This window comes from Pteronotus mesoamericanus, unplaced genomic scaffold (assembly GCF_021234165.1).
Source record: "Pteronotus mesoamericanus isolate MK-2021 breed Mesoamerican mustached bat unplaced genomic scaffold, CSHL_Meso_final contig_657, whole genome shotgun sequence".
In the NCBI taxonomy this organism is placed as follows: Eukaryota; Metazoa; Chordata; class Mammalia; order Chiroptera; family Mormoopidae; genus Pteronotus; species Pteronotus mesoamericanus.
Window position 1 is genome coordinate 11666966 of NW_026555229.1, and position 17300 is coordinate 11684265.

At 48.9% G+C, this 17300-nt stretch overlaps 1 protein-coding gene across 1 annotated transcript; it reads left to right on the forward strand.

Annotated features, from left to right (window-relative positions):
* Positions 1-3007: 3007 nt before the first annotated feature.
* On the forward strand, positions 3008-16607 carry DUSP5 (dual specificity phosphatase 5). Its single transcript, XM_054581754.1, has 4 exons — positions 3008-3555; positions 8409-8557; positions 12206-12425; positions 15180-16607. The coding sequence occupies exons 1-4, from the start codon at positions 3177-3179 to the stop codon at positions 15584-15586; spliced, it is 1155 nt and encodes a 384-aa protein (XP_054437729.1). The 5' UTR covers positions 3008-3176; the 3' UTR covers positions 15587-16607.
* The last annotated feature ends 693 nt before the right edge of the window (positions 16608-17300 follow it).

Here is a 17300-nt window from a genome sequence, read left to right on the forward strand (position 1 = left end):
CTGGGCAAGTTTAGGAAACAGGCAGCGTGATGTGACCGGAAGGGGATGGGGGAGGAGAGAAACAAGGTTAGAGGTGGGTTATGACTAATTGGTCAGAACAAGGATCTTGGTGTTCTACTAAGGAATTTGGGTTTTATCAGGCAGTGCGTAGGTTGTCATTGAAGGTTTTGAGCACAGCAGGTGGGCTCTATGCTCAGATCTATGCTTAGAAAGATCACATTGCAGAGGAAGAGAGCAGAGCAAGGAGAGGGCTTGGAGACGGGAAACAGGTTGCTATTGTAGGGCCTAGCACAGGGGATAAAAGGGCTTTTTAACTGCAGCCATGGGCAGGACCAACTACATAATTGTGGGGTCCAGTGCAAGAGGGAAATGCAGCGTCCCTTGTTCAAAAAGTATTAAGAATTTCAAAAGAGTGATAACAGAGTATAAAACAAAGCATGGGCCCTTTTAAATATGGGGTCTTGTGAAACTGCACAGGCCACACACCCACAGAGCATGAGGCCCTGACTATAGGACTGGGAAGGGAAGGTCAGAAGAGAGATCTAGAAAGGCAGAGTCCTGGGACCTGGTAATCCACTGGACATGGGAAGTAAGGGAGTAATCCAGCTGATAGACGACCCCCCTGTAATGGCTGGCTGGCCACCTCACTGCTTACTGGACCCCTTAGGTGGCCGGTGATCAACTCTAACTTAATATTTCTAAACTTCATCCCCTCCTTACTTCTGCTACCCACCCAGACCTGTTTCTGCAGGGTCCCTATCTAAGGGTGTCACCATGTACCCAGCTACCCCAGTTAAAAACCCTGGGTCACCCTCTACTCCTCTTTCTCTATCCCATCCTTTCTGGAAAGTTAGTTCCTAAATGTTTCTCCCACCTGTGTGGCCTTTGCAGTTGCTGCTATCACTGTCAAGTTCCGGCAGGCCAGCGGGCTGCTATCAGCTCAAGCCTGGATTACCCACAAAAGCCTCCTGTCTGTCTTCTGACTCTGGTCTGGATGCCACCCCCACTCTCAAATAAAACATCCATCCTCCACAGTGCTGCCTCTGGGAGGTCAACAATTGCTCACCTGACCAAGTCACCAAGTGAGACCCCTCAGGTGGGGCTGCTCCAGCCAAAGCGGGAAATCAAAATACCTTATATGGCACACAAGGCCCCCAGTCACCTGACCCTGCTTCCTTTTCTAAGAAATGTCAGAAGTACCTTAGTCTCCCACACACCTCCAGCACATATCATGCTGGGTGGTTTTTTTTGTCTTTACCTCAAGCAGTTTTCTCTGTTTAGAATGCCTTCCGCCCTCCCCCTCCATGGCCTGGCTAACCTCCATTTATTTTTCGAAGCTTGCCTTAGTTCTCTGCTCTGAGCAGCTTTCCCCAGCAGCCCTGCTCCCCGCCGACACACACCCCGCCCCCCCACCGATGGTCTTCCCCAGACTGCAGGAATGGAGGCCCATGGCTGGGCCAGGCCTCCTCTCTGGGCTGGTGGCAGCGGGAGCAGTGAGTCCTGTTTGCATTGGTGTTCGGCACCTCATAGAAAGTGCTGCATATCTGCATGGCTCTGGGCTCAGATGCCTGGAGGTGGGTGGCACAGGTGACACTGGCAGAGCAGATTTCAGGGAAGGCTGGCACAGATAACCCCCAAAGGGAAAGAAAACCCTGACATCACAGCATCATTAAGACCCCACTGGCAGGGTAGCACCTCTGACCGAACGCAGCAGTGATCCAGGGGCAATGCGTGCTGGCTGGTGTCCAGCTGACTGCATTTGATTTCAGAACTTGATTTCTGCCTCCTTCTTAAAATCTCATTCCCCTTCGATGGTAGTAGGCTAGCCCCCCTAGTGGAGGCAGGCTGTTTTCCATTAAGCAGCCCCTCCCCACTGGAGCTAACAAAAAAATGGTTGGTCTTGAACATGGGGTTGGAGACATATTTCCCTCACAGGTGTCCCTGAAGCTAGCAGAACCTGGCCCAAAGATGACCCTCAATAAATCCTGGAACGGGTGAATCGTGTCCAGTTCCCCACAACTAGGAATGGAAGCCTGAAGTTGCTGGGGACTGGTGGGGGCAGACAGCCTGAGATTATACTTGATCCACAGATAATCCCCCAAATCCAGATGCCACCTGGATAGCTTGCTGAATTGAGCTTCGTCAACGGATGTATGATGATGTGGTAGCTGATTTCACGACAGGTTTTCCAGGGGCCAGAAAACAATTATATTTCTTAGAAAAACAATTATTCTAATGATTATTGGAGTATGACAGAGAAAAGGACTGTCTATCCTTTGAGGGCAGAATCCATGTGGGGAGATTAATTGCTGGCTCTTCTCTCTCCATTTTTTATTTGTAGGTACTTTTATTATAAAAAATTACAAACATACAGAAAAGCGGAGAAACAGCGTCATAAACACCGCGATACCCATTACCGAGCTTCAGCTATACCAACACGAGCCCGATCCCAACTCATCTATAAACCACCCCTCGAAACAAATCCCAACTATCATCTCATTTCACGCGTAAAGATCGGTAGGGATCAGAATTCTGATCAGAATTTATGACTCATCTGGGGGCACTGGCCGAGGGCCCCCGCTTGTCCTGCGCAGCACGGTGCCTGGCGCGGCCCCCAGCAGGTTCGGAATCTACGTCTATGAAACTCCGGGCCCGATAGCGCAGCGCCGGCCCGGCCTCCTCCGCTTCCTCCTCTTCCCGCACAGCGTGGGTCACCTCGGCCTCGTGGCGTTCCTGACACCCCTCCGGCAGCCCTCCGTGATGCGCGAGTGAGTCTCTCCGCGCCGTGCCACGGAGAACACAAGGGCGGAGCCTTCCACTTCCTCTTTCTTCGGCTGACTAATCCTTGGCGCCCTCCCCGCGCGTCCGGCCCCCGGGGGCGTGGCCAGAGGCTGAAGGGGCGGGGAAACACCCATATTCGGCCTTATATGGGCAGCCACGTCACAGGCCTCACACTCCACTTAAGACGCGGCGCTGCTGGAGGAATCCCCGGCTTCTGGGGCGGCGAGTGGCCGGGCCAGGTGCCGAACGTGCGGGGCGGGAAAGAAGAGTTGAGCAACCGCTCCGGTACCGGGCTCGGTAGGCCGGCCGCAACCTTGCGGGCCGCCCTCCTGTGCCTCGCCAGTGGGCACCCTGGCCGTGGACACCTGCGCGGCGCGGGGCCGCTGAGCGGCGGCATGAAGGTCACGTCGCTCGACGGGCGCCAGCTGCGCAAGATGCTCCGCAAAGAGGCGGCAACGCGCTGCTTGGTGCTGGACTGCCGGCCCTACCTGGCCTTCGCCGCCTCCAACGTGCGCGGCTCGCTCAACGTCAATCTCAACTCGGTGGTGCTGCGGCGAGCCCGAGGCGGCGCGGTGTCGGCGCGCTACGTGCTGCCCGACGAGGCGGCGCGCGCGCGGCTCCTGCAGGAGGGAGGAGGCGGCGTGGCGGCCGTGGTGGTGCTGGACCAGGGCAGCCGCCACTGGCAGAAGCTGCGCGAGGAGAGTGCCGCGCGCGTCGTGCTCACCTCACTGCTCGCCTGCCTACCCGCTGGCCCGCGGGTCTACTTCCTCAAAGGTAAGTCTGTCGCGGCCGCCTGTCCCCTGTCCTCCCGTCTCCCTGCGGGGCGGTCCCGGGCTCAGGGGTCCCCTCCTCACGCAGGGCGCCCTCCTCGGCTCTGGAATCCGGGAAGTCTCCACTTGCCGAAGTCTGCAACCCGGGCTTGACGCGCGCTCGGGAGGACGCTGCCGGTGTTAGCGCTTCCCCCTCCCCACCCGCGTTCCTCGAAAGCGCCTGACAGCCTGTCCCCCTTGGTGGGTGGGGTGGTTACGCAGCTGGGGAGGCTGCCTCTTAGCAGTTGGGGGGCTGTCGGCCCTTGCTAGGCGCGGGCTCTGGTTCCTGGCGCGGGTTTCGGCGGCGTCCGCGGGGCCTGGGCTATGAGCATTTCAGATAGACATATCTGGAGGGATCAGCAGGTCGCGACCACCCCCAGGAGCGTGGCGCCGCGGTGTCCCCATTCCTCCCGCCTGGACAATTAACATACTTTAGGCTGTGTCTTTTCTGACCCCTCTTGCCTTTTTGACCCTGGCGAGTCCCTCCCCTTCCTTTCCATTTCATTTTATTGCTTTTTATTGTTTTCCTCCGGCCTCCCCCTTCCCCCTCCCAGGCCTTTCTCTGACTTAATTTGGAACTAACAGCCTTCCCACCCTTTTCACCTCCTCCCTCCCTGGCCCCGGGATCGTCTTGGGTCTTGAGCCGAGCCGGTTGGCTGGCGAGCCAGGATCTAGGAGAGGTGGTGGAGGGGATTTTGTCGCTTTTGGTTTGAGGCCCCAGAAACTGTGCCACCAGTCAGCCCGTTACACCTGCAGAAGAGATGACTTTGACTTCCGGTGGAGGGTGGGTGATTTAACTCTAAAAGCCAGAGCATCGATTTTTGGGTCATTTCTTAGAACTGCTCCCTCCATTCTTGTATTTGAATCCTTTGTAACCTCAAATGTGGGGAAGATCTAGCCCGAGCTAGGAACCAGAGTTGAGAGCTCGGACCAGGCCACACCCCAAAGCCTTGCCAACCCTAAAATGCCCAGACCTTAAGATGTAACAGCCATGTGGTTCAGAACTCAGATGCAGGTGAGCTGAGCCTAAGGGCCCTGTTTTAAAACCTTGCAGCTTGGGGAATTTCGCAAACCTCCAGACCCGGAGAGTCCTAAGGCACCAGGACAGCTACCACCTCTGTTAGCACCCCTGTTGTCTCCTGTGAGGGAGATGACAAAGGCAGATGATGGTAATCTTCCTTCTTCAGTCAGCCTCAGCCCCCAGGTGATGAAGGAGGGATGCCCTCCAAGCTTGCAAAGGTTTCACACGTGGCCCCTGATGTGGTTTTTGTCTCCTGTTCTTACTTCCACCTCCCCCCACCCCCCCAGGAGCATGAAAGATGTGTTCCAGGAAACCCCTACTGGTCCTGCCTCTGCTCCCCACCCCTCTCCAGTGGGGCCATGCTGACAGTTTAGAGGTTGTTGCCACAGGAAGTACATAGTTCTGTAAACTTATATCTTAGGAAACTTCATGTTTAAATGTTTTTAAGTGAAAGAAACATACATAGGTAAAAGTTTGAACACAAAGTCTGTGCAGTGAAAAGGGAGGCTTCTGCACACCTTTAGAACCCCGTTTTACTCCCTAGAGACAACCACCAACTATTTCTTGTTCATCTTTAAAGTTAATTTTCCATGAATATCTCTAAAAAATATGATTTTTAAAAATTTTATATTTCCTGTCCCTGCCCATTTCGCCCAACTAGATCTTGAGAGACTTGTTCGTATTAGAGCATTCATGCCTGGTTCACTAATTTTTTTTTTTTTAAAGATTTTATTTATCTGTTTTTAGAGAAAGGGGGAGGGAGGGAGAGAGGGAGAGAGAGACATCAATGTGCCAGAGAAACATCAATCGGTTGCCTCTCATGCACCCCCAACTGGGGACCTTATGCACAACCCAGGCATGTGCCCCAGCCAGGAATCAGGACCTGGGACCTCACTCTTTGCAGTCCAGTGCCACACCAGTCAGGGCTAGTTCATTTTTTAAACCAGACCCCTAGGGATAGCTAATAGGTGGCTGCCAGCCTCACTATTTGAAACAGTGTGGTGGAGTATATTTTTATCCAAATGTTTTTGCACATGCATTTTTTTTTTTTCAGTAAATTTGGAGACTTGCCTGGCCAAAAGTTACACGTATTTTAAATTTCAGTAAAAATTGCTTGGTACTTCCGCTTATAACACTCCTAAACTTAAGTTGTTGCCAAAGAGAATTTTTATTTCCTTACTTAACTCATGCCCACATACGAGTTCAGGCTTAATCTAGTGGTATCTTAGATCTTAGGGGGACAATACCTTTGTACTCCCTTAATCTAGCCACCCCCCCTCAAAAAAACCCTACATTCAGTCAGGAGTTGATGACCGAATGGCCTCGTTGGTACCTATTTATATATAGCGCCTGTGCACTTTGCTTTGCTCCCCTGGTAAAGTGATGGTGATCAAACGCAGAATCACTCTGAAGAGGGTTGAAGCAGCCAAAAGAATTGCCAGGGCTCTCAAGTGAGGCACCAGAGAGGAATGTTCCGTCTCTCCACGCCTCAGATGGGAGTGGGTGAAAGACAGAGACCATCTAATCTGGAAGACTCCTCCTGACCCCAGCTTGAAGAGGCAGGGCCCTGTTTATCTGTCCCTCAGCTACACTGAGACTCATTGTCTGCCTGTCTTACTTTGTCAACAGGCAGTCAGGACCCAGCCTACACCCACACCTCCTTTCTGTTCTCCTGACAGCCAACTCTTAAGTGCTCTATTTAAAGTCAAGAGATGCGGTGGCCTGAAGTTTGGGAGGGCCTGGGCTACCCTTACTCCAGATTCCTATCCCATATCACTCATTTTGTCTCCTGGAACCCAAAATGTTGAGGCACAGGCACGGGAAATTACTTGCTAAGTTCCTCTTCCAAGGAAGCTCTGGGTCAGTGTTAAGTCTGGCTCCTCTCTGCCTTCTAGGAGAGAAGGCAGCCATGGGCTACAGTTGGCTGGGGAGAGGTACACTAAGCCACAAATACCTACCTCCATCCCATGCTGGCATGGCCTCTTGTCCTGACCAGGAGCATGGCCATTGTGGAGGACCAGAAGTTCATCGGGGGAGGCCCAATGGCTATTTGCTTCAGTGGCTACAGAGGAGATTTGGGTGTACTAAATGGGGGCGGGGCAGTTCCAGCAAGCCAAGAGGAAGCAGTAAGGGCAAGATGACTCATTTGAGGAATTGGCTGCTGGGAGGGAGCTGCAGACTGCCATGTAATCCATTAATCATTTGTCTCCTGCAGGGGTCTTAAAAAACCACCCAGTGCTCTACGCTGGGGCTATCACAACACCAAAAGACAAAAGAAAAAGGGAGGCTTTTGGAGAATACATGGCCTCAGAATGCGTATTGTTAATTGATTACTTGACACCCAAGTGAATTCTCTGGGCCAGAAAAAGACAGAAGCAAGGGGTGTTATTCCTTCCTTCCCCCTCACCTCTCCTCCCCTCCTCTTTCCTTCCTTCCTTCCTTCCTTCCTCTCTTGCTCTCTTCCTTCCTTCCACCCCCCTCCCTCCCTCCCAGCCTCCCTCCCTCCCTTCCTTCCTTCCGAATTGCGTTCAGTCCCTTTGGATTGGAAGCAAAGGGTTTTCCCAAGCCAGGCCGCCTCTTTACCTAGGATCCCTCAGCATTCTGAGGCTTCAGAGGCCACGTTTTTACCTGGTTCTTACCCACTGGGTGTACTGGACCTGAAAAGGCTTATTTTTAATACATATATATGCACACACATACACTCACATTTTACCTTAAGTGATCCATTTGGAGAAGTTTAAATGTAATACTAAGAATTTTTATAGGATTGTGCCTGGGCTGGTGTGGTTCAGTGGACCCAGTGCTGGCCTGCAAACCATAAGGTCACCTGTTCAGTTCCCAGTCAGGGCACATGCCTGGGTTATGGACCAGATCCCTGGTTAGGGGCCTTCGAGAGACAACCAATCACCATATCTCTTGCACGTTGATGTTTCTCACCCTCTCTTTCTCCCTCCCCTTCTCTCTAAAAATAAATAATATCTTTTTTTTTTTAAAGAATTTTTACAAAATTGTACCTGTCAGTACAGTAGTTGACTAATCCGTTTGAGGACATGTGGGAGACAGAAAGCTCAGGAGAAAAGGGTAATAAGGAAATTTAAAGGGAGGGTAGATATTAATCAGAAAGTTTTTACTTATTGGGGCTGTGGTTTAAATTGAGAAGGCCCCATTCCTCCAGTTTGGTTTGGTAATAACCTAGATTGAGTATTCTAAATTGGACCTATGGAGAGAATTGTCATCAGTGTTCTTAGCTGTTTTATTGCCCTGAGTTTAAATCTCATATTAGCCTCCATTCTCTTTTGACTGGAGGGGGTTTCCTCTATTATTCCATTTAGAGGGCGGGCTGGAGATGAAATAGACCAGTTTAGGAGTTTCTTTATTCTTGAAGAGTAATGAAATTTTGCATAATCATGCCTGCATTTTAGATAAACAAGAGACAAAATAGCTTTTGTGTTTTGGAGAGATTTGGTTAACATTTGCCAGAAGTCAGATACATTTCCTTTCACAGTTTAAGCTGCTTCTGATAGAAAAAGTTAATTATTGCCTCTCTGGCCTATAGTTTTTTAGAAGAGTATGTGCTTTGTCTGTGTGTGTGTAGAACCCATTTATATACTATAAAACTATTAGCTGGTTTGGCTCAGTTTTTTCATATGACCAATGTCTTTATTACCCTAATATTTTTGACTATTTCACATTCAGGGTATTGATTAATTGTGGGCATTTTCTGACAACCTGAGAAATGGATGCTTACGTCTGTTTGTCTTGTGGTTTGTTGTGTGTGTGTGTGTTTTTTTTTGTAGGGGGGTATGAGACTTTCTACTCAGAATATCCTGAGTGTTGTGTGGACGTAAAACCCATTTCACAAGAGAAGATTGAAACCGAGACAGCCCTCATCAGCCAGTGTGGGAAACCAGTGCTCAGCATCAGCTACAGGCCAGCTTATGACCAGGTACGTGGTGAGGAAGTGCTGTCGTGGCTCCTGGCCCCCATTCCTTCCGCGGCACCCTGACTCTTCCTCTCCCAGCTCAACAGCCTCAGTAGGTTCTTTTGTGGATCAGGGTTTTGGCAGAGCCTCTAGCTTTAAAGAGCCTCTGTTGCTTGCCAACTTGAGTTTCCATCCAAGAGTAAATGGGCTTCTGTCCAGCAAACAAGCTGACAAGAGCAAATGAGCCACAGGATGCTTGACAGCTTCTGGAGAAAAGAGGAAGTGAACAATGCATTATTATTAGCTGGCCTGGGAGGTGCAGAGAAGCTTCGAAACATTGGTTTAGGTTTCCCTGAAGACTTTTCAGAGCTGACTTTCAGGCTTCCTGTGTTGATCTTCGTATTAATGGTTCATGCTCTGCAGTTGCCGCCCACTCACCCAATACCTGTCAAAGTGTGTCTCACTGGTCATTTTTAACTGAAATGGGGTGGGGGTGGAGGAAGGCAGAAGGGTGGCTGTAGAGAAACTACAGTTTGGATGGGTAAGCAAACTTGTGTAAGGGTTTCTGTTGCTTGTAATTCCATACATTCTGGAACCAGAGGAGGTCAAGAGATACTAGAGGATTGCAGGTTTCTATAAAAGTGTGAGGTTTTTTCCTTCAAAAATTGTACTTTATGACAACTCAATAAAGGAGGCATAATGTAGAAGGGAGGAGGGTGAGGAAAAGGCAGGAAAGGAACCAAGTCTTGCAGAAACCAGAGAGCAAAACCCACGTTCCCACTTTACAGAGAAAAAAAACTGTTCCATGGCTGGCAAGGTGAGGGCTTTGCCAAGAATCCTGCAGCGGGGTCCCTGGCAATATAGACCCAGATCCTGTTCTCTTAAGAACTCCCCTTTCTGGTTCTTCTCAGGACCTTGTTCTGTTTTCCATACACCTTCTTTTGGAAAAGGGCTCTTCTCTTCTAAGCACCTGGGTTGGTAGGAGGAGCGTTTCAAACTTTTCCCCCCAAATAAGAACATATCCAAAATCATAAGAAGGAAGGCCAGCTGCCTACCATGAGCAGAGAGAGTTGTGGGGATAGATTCCTAGTAAAGCCAGGCGCCCTTTCCTTGAATGGGATCGTAGGTCAGGAAGCCTATTAGCTTGGCAAGATGCCAGGGATTTTATTTTGTTTGTTTTCCTTTATTAAAAACACACTTGATGAACCCTCAGTTTACAAGCCATGGGCATCCGGCTTAGCTGGATTTCTATTTTTGTTTGTTGTTTGGGTTGTGTTTTCCCCTTTGTTTCCCAGAAAATGAAAGAGAAACAAGAATTGACAGGATGTTGTTAAAAGCGTTGGCGTTGCAGGCCTTTGGCCAAGAGGGAGGACTGGGGAGGCCCTGCTCTGTCTCCAGGGTTCATCTGGGGAACCCCCTAGCACTACTTCTAGAAGCCAGTTGAGGTTGTGTTAATCTTCGGGGTTTCTGAAGGCCCTTGGCTTCTTCCTCTTGCGTCTAAACAGAAGATTCAGAAAAGAAAAGAAACATGTTTTCAGGGGTTTGTTGGGCTAAGCTCCAGAAGAAATTGGATAGGATCCCAGGCCTGGTGTGTCAGCGTTTTCTAGGCACTAAAGTGTGGATGAGGTTTCCCTAGGTACATCTAACTAAAGTGTTAAGCCCAGGGGCCAGCCAGAGTAAGTCCTAATAAAAATAGTGGTTGTTAGTATTACTACCTTTCGCAAAATCCTCTATGGCAGTGATGTTCAACTTTTTTCATCTCATGGCACACATAAACTAATTACTAAAATTTTGCAGCACAACAAAAAATATATTTTTTTGCTGATCTGACAAAAATAGGTATAATCTTGATTGATTTACAAGTAATAATAATAGTAATTGACTACTTTTTTGTTCCAAAGTGACTCTTCAAAAGGTCAGGTGCTTATTATTTGTGTATAGATTCCTGATACCAAGAATTAACCAATCAGTTGCAACTTTATTATGAGATGTGACCAATAAGATGCAATTCTTTTATATGACCTATGTACTTACAGTTCAAGACAGGGCATTCACATAACCCACTATTGTTATGTTGGCTGTTGTCATTTTTTTATTTGACAGTCTAAGGGGAAAGAGGACAGTGCCCCTGACTAAATGTCAGGTATTGCGTGTTTTAAAAATTCTTGCAGCACAGGGGTTGAAAATCACTGCTCTGAAACTTTCTTCCAAGTGGCCAAACTGGTCTTTACTTACACACTTGACTTCGCAGGAAAGAAAAAGCAAACACCACATGCAGGGTAATGTGAGAATTGCCTGCTGCTGGTCCTTGTCCCGTAGCCCTTTTCCTATTATGGGTCTGGCAGGGTTTCCATTCTACTCTTATTCCAAGACGGGAAATGGAAACACAGGAAGCGGATGGATGATACGGAAAGGGCTCCCAGAGACGCAGCCACTGTCCCTCCAGTCCATTGTTTTCCTCTAAATCTCCAGGGGCCTCCATTGTTCCAACTATCACTTGTCTCCCTCCCTCCCTTTCTCTCTTTCTTTCTTTCTCTCTCTCTCTTTCTCCCTTTCTCTCTCCCTCTCTTCCTCTCTCCCTCCCTCCCTTTTTCCCTTCCTTCCTTTCTTTCTCAAGGCTGAGAGTATTTATTTATCTGTGTGCCTGTGAGGCCCACCCCTAAACTTAAATATCCAGCACAGAGGCTTGGCTGTGCATGGTTGCAAGAATGGGTCCCGGAGCCCTTGCTTAGTGCAGTGGAACCCAGTAACCAGAGGTGGATGCCCCCGAGCCAGCAGCTGCCAACAGCAACAGAAAGAGAAAAGGAGATGAGAGTCCTGGAAATGTTAACACTGCCAGAGTCTGACAGACTACCAGAGCTGGCAGTTCCTTTTTGCTTTGCCTTGGGGTGGATGGTCTCTGGTTCCAGTAGGGATCCTCCTTAACTAGAAAGCTGGTGTTTAGGTGGTCTCTCAAAGAGCAGAAGATGTAAGCTTTTCTCACCAAAACCTTCTGCCCCACATGAAGAAGATAAGGAGTGAGAGAAGCCCCTCTTCTCCTGGCCTAACAACTTGTCCGTGTCTGAGGATTCTGGGTAGCTAGCGGGTATTTTCACTCCTAACAAGCATGCTTGTTAGGGAGAGAGAGCACATTTTAACATCTCTGAAAACAGATGCATCTTTCGATCAACAGTGTTGTGGGTTTGATGAAATACACTATATAAAAGGTCAGGACTGTGAGGGGTGAAGCTCACCTCGTTGAACCCTTTTCCATCTTACCTAGAAAGAACCCGAGGCTGCCCCCAAGTTGAAGGGCTTGCCCCCAAGTTGGTGCTCTCAGGTGAGCTTGAACTTTAACACAGGTGTCTGCATTCCCCCATCACACCACACTGCTCCTCATCTGTGTCAGCACAGGGAGGCTCCTGGTACTTCCTACCTCCTTGTTTTGTGTAAGAAAATAGAAATCTTTGCCGTCACTGAGTCACGGACAGTAATGTAGGGTAGAGAGTCTGCCAGGAGGGAGGCTTCACCCACACTCTTGGTTGAGCGGCCTTAACTCTGAACTCTCTCTACCTAGAAACCAGGAAGGGAACCTCCCACCCTAAAACAAATAGGTCAGGGTTGTTTTGTTTCCTCTCCCAAGTGAGCAGGCTAATCCAATATTTCCTGCTTGTCCTCTGCCCCTGCCTCCAGGGCGGCCCAGTTGAAATCCTTCCATTCCTCTACCTTGGAAGTGCCTACCATGCATCCAAGTGCGAGTTCCTCGCCAACCTGCACATCACGGCCCTGCTGAATGTCTCCCGGCGGACCTCCGAGGCCTGCATGAGCCACCTACACTACAAATGGATCCCCGTGGAAGACAGCCACACAGCTGACATTAGCTCCCACTTTCAAGAAGCAATAGACTTCATTGGTAGGTTCAGCCATTCCCCCTGCATGTTTGGGGCACCTTGTAGGGACACAAGTCTTGGATTTTGATGTACCAAAGGTGGTCACCTTCAAGGAGAAGAAAAGTGGCTTCTATATGTAGCCACCAAGAGTTGGAGCCAAGAAGGGATGCAGTCACCCAAAAGGCAGAGGGGAAGATTTGAGTTGCTATTAATAGCAGCTTTAATTTGCAAGATAAATTAATGCAGTTTCACGGCAAAACTCACTGCCGATCTTGTTATGGTTTCTAGCTAGGTGGGAAGCACAGCGCATCTGTGAGAAATCTCCACGCAAGGGAAGCAGGCGAGAGAGCAATCGTCCTGTCTTCTCCGTAGGTTGGGATATTTTTAAAAGCAAACAGAAGGATTGAGAGAGCACTACTTACGCACAAAGCCCCAAGGGCCCCGGCAGCCTTCCATAATTTTTAGCAAATGATTTTGGGGGCAATTTGTTTTGCATTCCCAGCTAATTTTGGATTACAGATAGCACTTGACTCAAGCTCCACACTTTGTGCACAGAAAAGTTGGCGTCTTTTGTGTCGTCTCTCTATTCTGTGAATCAGTTAGCATTTACTCTGTTTTGTAGGCCTGGTAACCTCTGTTCCCTCTTCTGTTCCCTTAGGCCTTCGATTTCCAGCTCCTCCTTGTAGCTTGATTGTTCTCCCATTTGACGTCTTCTCTTTCCCCCATCCTTCTCCCCGGGGGCTGGGCTGACTTTTTTTTTTTTCCTGTCTCAAATTTGTAAGCACCACTATCCAACCTTGTGGTCTTGCCTTCCTTTCTAGAGTCCTTCCCCTTGAATGTGCATTGTTGTTACAGCTGAGATGTAATTTTTCTGTATCTTTTTCTGAAGGATCTTGGAGGCAAAAAGGCATGTGCTGGGCACAGCAATACTTACTTAGTGCAGGTAGCAATTAAAGGGCCCCCTTCAGCCTCATGATGGCCCTCTCTGTTCATCACACACAACTTCTATTCCATGGGAAACTGTTGAGAAGCTCACCAGAGGCCAATCCTCCTTGTCCCCTGAGCCTCTCAGCTGAGCCAGTCCCTTTGGATCCTCAGAGCGGCAGCCTCAATGGTGGGTTCCGGGTGGGAAAGCCTTGACTTGCTCTCCCTGTCCCTGGGAATACCTTGCCCTTCTCAACCTGATAGCTACGCAGTGAGGTCATGAAACCCGCCCCCATCCATTTCTCAGAAGGCTGCCTCCCATCCTGTGTGTGTATTATATCTCTTTGTGTACATAACCACACACACCCATGGTGTTTTGAAAGCACAGGATGCTTTCCCCCAGTCTTCTTGCCCCGCTGATGGAAGGAGGGACTGAGGCTGAGCCATGCCCTGACCGCTTCCAAGGGAAAGGCCACAGGAGGGCCACGTGGAAGGCAAGCTCTGAAGGGTAGAGTGGGATCCAGAAGTAGTGTGCTCTAGGCCTTCTGATTTTTTGCATGTGCCATTGGGCCAAATTAAAAGCTAGACTACAAAGATGCCAAGAGAGGAGCAAAGGAAAATGAGAGTCACGACCCTATAATCCTAGGGACTTGGGGTCCCATGTGAACAAATTTACAGGGCCTTTTTTTTCTTTTTTCTTTTGAGTCAGTGATTGAATTGCAAACACCTCTAATGAGATACAGCAGGGGTGTCCTTAGATGAGGAAACTCCAGGGTTCCTCCCTGACCCCTCAGAAACTTGATCTTTTAGATCTTGCAGATTCATTTGCAAACTCCTTGAACTTGAGGAGGGAGGTGGGAGAGAGGGCTGACTCCTTATTTGCCCTTCAACATCTGAAATGTTTTTGCATACTATGGCTTTACATAGTGCCACATACATCTTACTTCCTGTGATGTAATTGTTTCTTTAGTAGTGAGACAGGGACTTGGAAAGACTGTATTGTTTGTGGTTTTTATTTTTATTTGATGTGTATACGTTTAACCTTTTACCCCTTCCCATTTTTAACAGTTGTAACTCTTCTGGGGACAGGAGTGGAACAGAAAAGGAGGGCACCCTCCCTTTGTCATACTTAGCTAAAGAATGCTAACTGATGGTGGTAGCTTTATAGTAGTGACTCCCATTGTTGTGCAAGATGGAGTTTGCGAAAGCCATTTATATCCTCCGTCTAGTAAGCGTCATTTAGCCAGGGCTGTAATTAGTGGCTTCACACTATATATTGTATGTTTGGTAGTGGGAACCCTGGGAGCTGGGCCAAGCATCCTGCCCTGGCACAGCCAGACAGGGTGCCTGGGGAGGCCAGAAAGCATCTACCAAGATAAGGACTAGATCAACACCATTACACTCAGACCCTCAGAGGCAGGAGTTCCTTTTCTAAGTCAGTCTTTGAGCCTGGGACCCTCTTGGAAGAATGCACAAACCTGATGAAAATTTGTATGCGATTTCGAGGCTTTTTCAGTGCCCTCTTGAAACCCATCCACGTTAAGATGGCATCCTCAGGAAGGGGTTACTCCAGGTCTACAGCCTTCCGTGGTAGAATCTATTCAAGTATCCTGGAGCACTGGGAAGCAGCTCTAAGGATCTGAAAGGTCCTACATGGAGAAAGACATTGGTGGGATCCCAAAAGCTCTGTCTTCACCAGTGGGGATTAAAGTCTGACCGAAGCCTGGTGTAGGACCACAGCTATTGAGCAGGCATGACAGTTTGATAATTAGGTTACTTCTGTGTTTAATTCTTGTCTTCGGCATTGCCTTTGGGTTCTAATCCCAACTCCCACTGTCTTTTCTTCCTTCCAGACTGTGTCAGGGAAAAGGGAGGCAAGGTCCTTGTCCACTGTGAGGCTGGGATCTCCCGTTCACCCACCATCTGCATGGCTTACCTCATGAAGACCAGGCAGTTTCACCTGAAGGACGCCTTTGAATACATCAAGCAGAGGAGGAGTGTGGTCTCGCCCAACTTTGGCTTCATGGGCCAGCTCCTGCAGTACGAATCTGAGATCCTGCCTTCCACACCCACCCCTCAGACTCCCTCCTGCCAAGGGGAGGCAGCCAGCTCTTCCTTCATAGCCCAATTGCAGACACTGAGCCCTGACATGCAGGCCTCCTACTGCACATTCCCTACCTCGGTGCTGGCACCAGTGACCACCCACTCGACGGTCTCAGAGCTCAGCAGGGGCCCCATGGCCACCGCCACATCCTGCTAAAACTGGGCGGGGCAGCCCACTCAGCCCCAAGAACAACTGTGATTTTGTTTTTTCAAACTCGTGGACATTTCATACCTGTGCAATGCTGAAGAGCCCCCTCTGTCCCACTGCCCCAGTGGGATAGTGAGGGGTCACAGGCTTGCAAACGAATTTCAGACTGACCTCGGGGATCAGTTCTCGGGAACTGAAGGAAGGCCAAGCCATCATGAGAGCACAGCCCGTGCTGACTACTGTACTTCCAGACCCCCCGCCCTCTCAGGACTGCCCAGTCCTGGCACCTCAAAGCTCGCCTTTTCATTTCAAGCGTAAGGCAATAAACACCTGCAACAACCTGGGAGAAAACAGTTGCTAGACCGGAAGAAAAGGCAGTTATGAAGCCAATTCATTCTGAAGGAAGCACAATTTCCACCTTACTTTTTTAACTTTGGCAGTCTCCGTATCTCTCTCTGTTGCTTCAGGGAATAGCTGATCATCCAGTCAGGAAAGTAGCCCTACATGGTTTGTAGGGACCCAATATATTTGAACCCTCATATCTTTTTGAGATTCCCTCTTGGGTCCCATGGAGACCACTTGTTGAAGTAGCAAGACACCTACATTTCTGGGTTGCCTTTTCACTGTGGGTTCTTCCCTGACTTTGGACTTTGGCATGACTCTTACTCATACTTGAACCTTTCTCATTGCACCTCTGCTCAAAGCCTCTTGTGTCATTTTGAAGAGAGTTTTTAGACCGTTGACCAAAAATTGCCCGTTTGAGGTGGTGGCAGTGGGTGCCAGGAGAAAAAAGCCCACTACTGCTTGGGTCAGTGTCATTGACACAGTTTGTCCCCCAGCTCGCTGTCCTTACATGTGCTTGTCTCGTCTCTCGTGACACTTGTTTTTTTCCCTACCCATGAAGGTTGCCTTCAAGCTGTTGACTTCTAGGATTTTCAGATTTTGCAGTGTGGTACTACTTTTTTGTCTGTAGGTTATTTCTTCAGGGGAAAAGGCAATAATTTCTTAAAATCCATACGAATGTGAAGAGAAGCTGTATGTTACTGGTTGTTATTGTCATTGTTGTTTTTTATAGTGTAAAATAAAAATTGGAAAAAAAAAAAACCCATTTCTCCACATTGGTGAGTTGGGGTAAGGGACAGATAAATATATTTAGGAGGAAGCCACCCAACTTCACTGGGTATTATTTCCAAAGACACTCTAAGATGATGGTGCTGGATTGCAGCTGTAGACATGTGGCTGTGCATCTGCTCATGAGCTAGTGACTTAATACAGAACATAATGCTTCCCAGCCGAGAGGCACTTGCGAGAGAGGTCCTTGTGTGCAGGCCTCACAGAAAGATGGTCAGTGCATCTGCTCACTCTGGGCTCTTCACTCCCATGAGCTCGGGCTAGGTGTTTGACTTGAATGTCAGATTTTTCATGTATAAAATGAGTGAACTGAGCTAAATGATCTTAAAGTCTGAAAACTTGAGGACCTGGATTCCAGCAAACTTGAGTGCCACATTTGTGGTCAGCCTTTTCCTTCCAGTGCCTGGCATATGGAGACACTCAGAGAAGGTTGGAAAAATGGCCAAGGAATGGAGAAGTGAACTAGGCGAAGGTTCACCTTAAGTGCCTGCACCCGATGCCCCACCCTGTTTTACCCTTGGAACTAATTCTACCAGATAATCTCAGGAGTTCCTAGATAAATCTCAATGAGCGGGTTTAAATCCAAGGTGGC

What these genes read in the sequence shown, in the direction of transcription:
- DUSP5 (XM_054581754.1), top strand. Translation starts at nt 3,177, where the DNA reads ATGAAGGTCACGTCGCTCGACGGGCGCCAGCTGCGCAAGATGCTCCGC. An exon ending in GCGGGTCTACTTCCTCAAAG is followed by an intron (nt 3,556 to 8,408) that starts GTAAGTCTGTCG and finishes TTTTTTTTGTAG; the next exon opens with GGGGGTATGAGACTTTCTAC. An exon ending in AGAAGCAATAGACTTCATTG is followed by an intron (nt 12,426 to 15,179) that starts GTAGGTTCAGCC and finishes TCTTCCTTCCAG; the next exon opens with ACTGTGTCAGGGAAAAGGGA.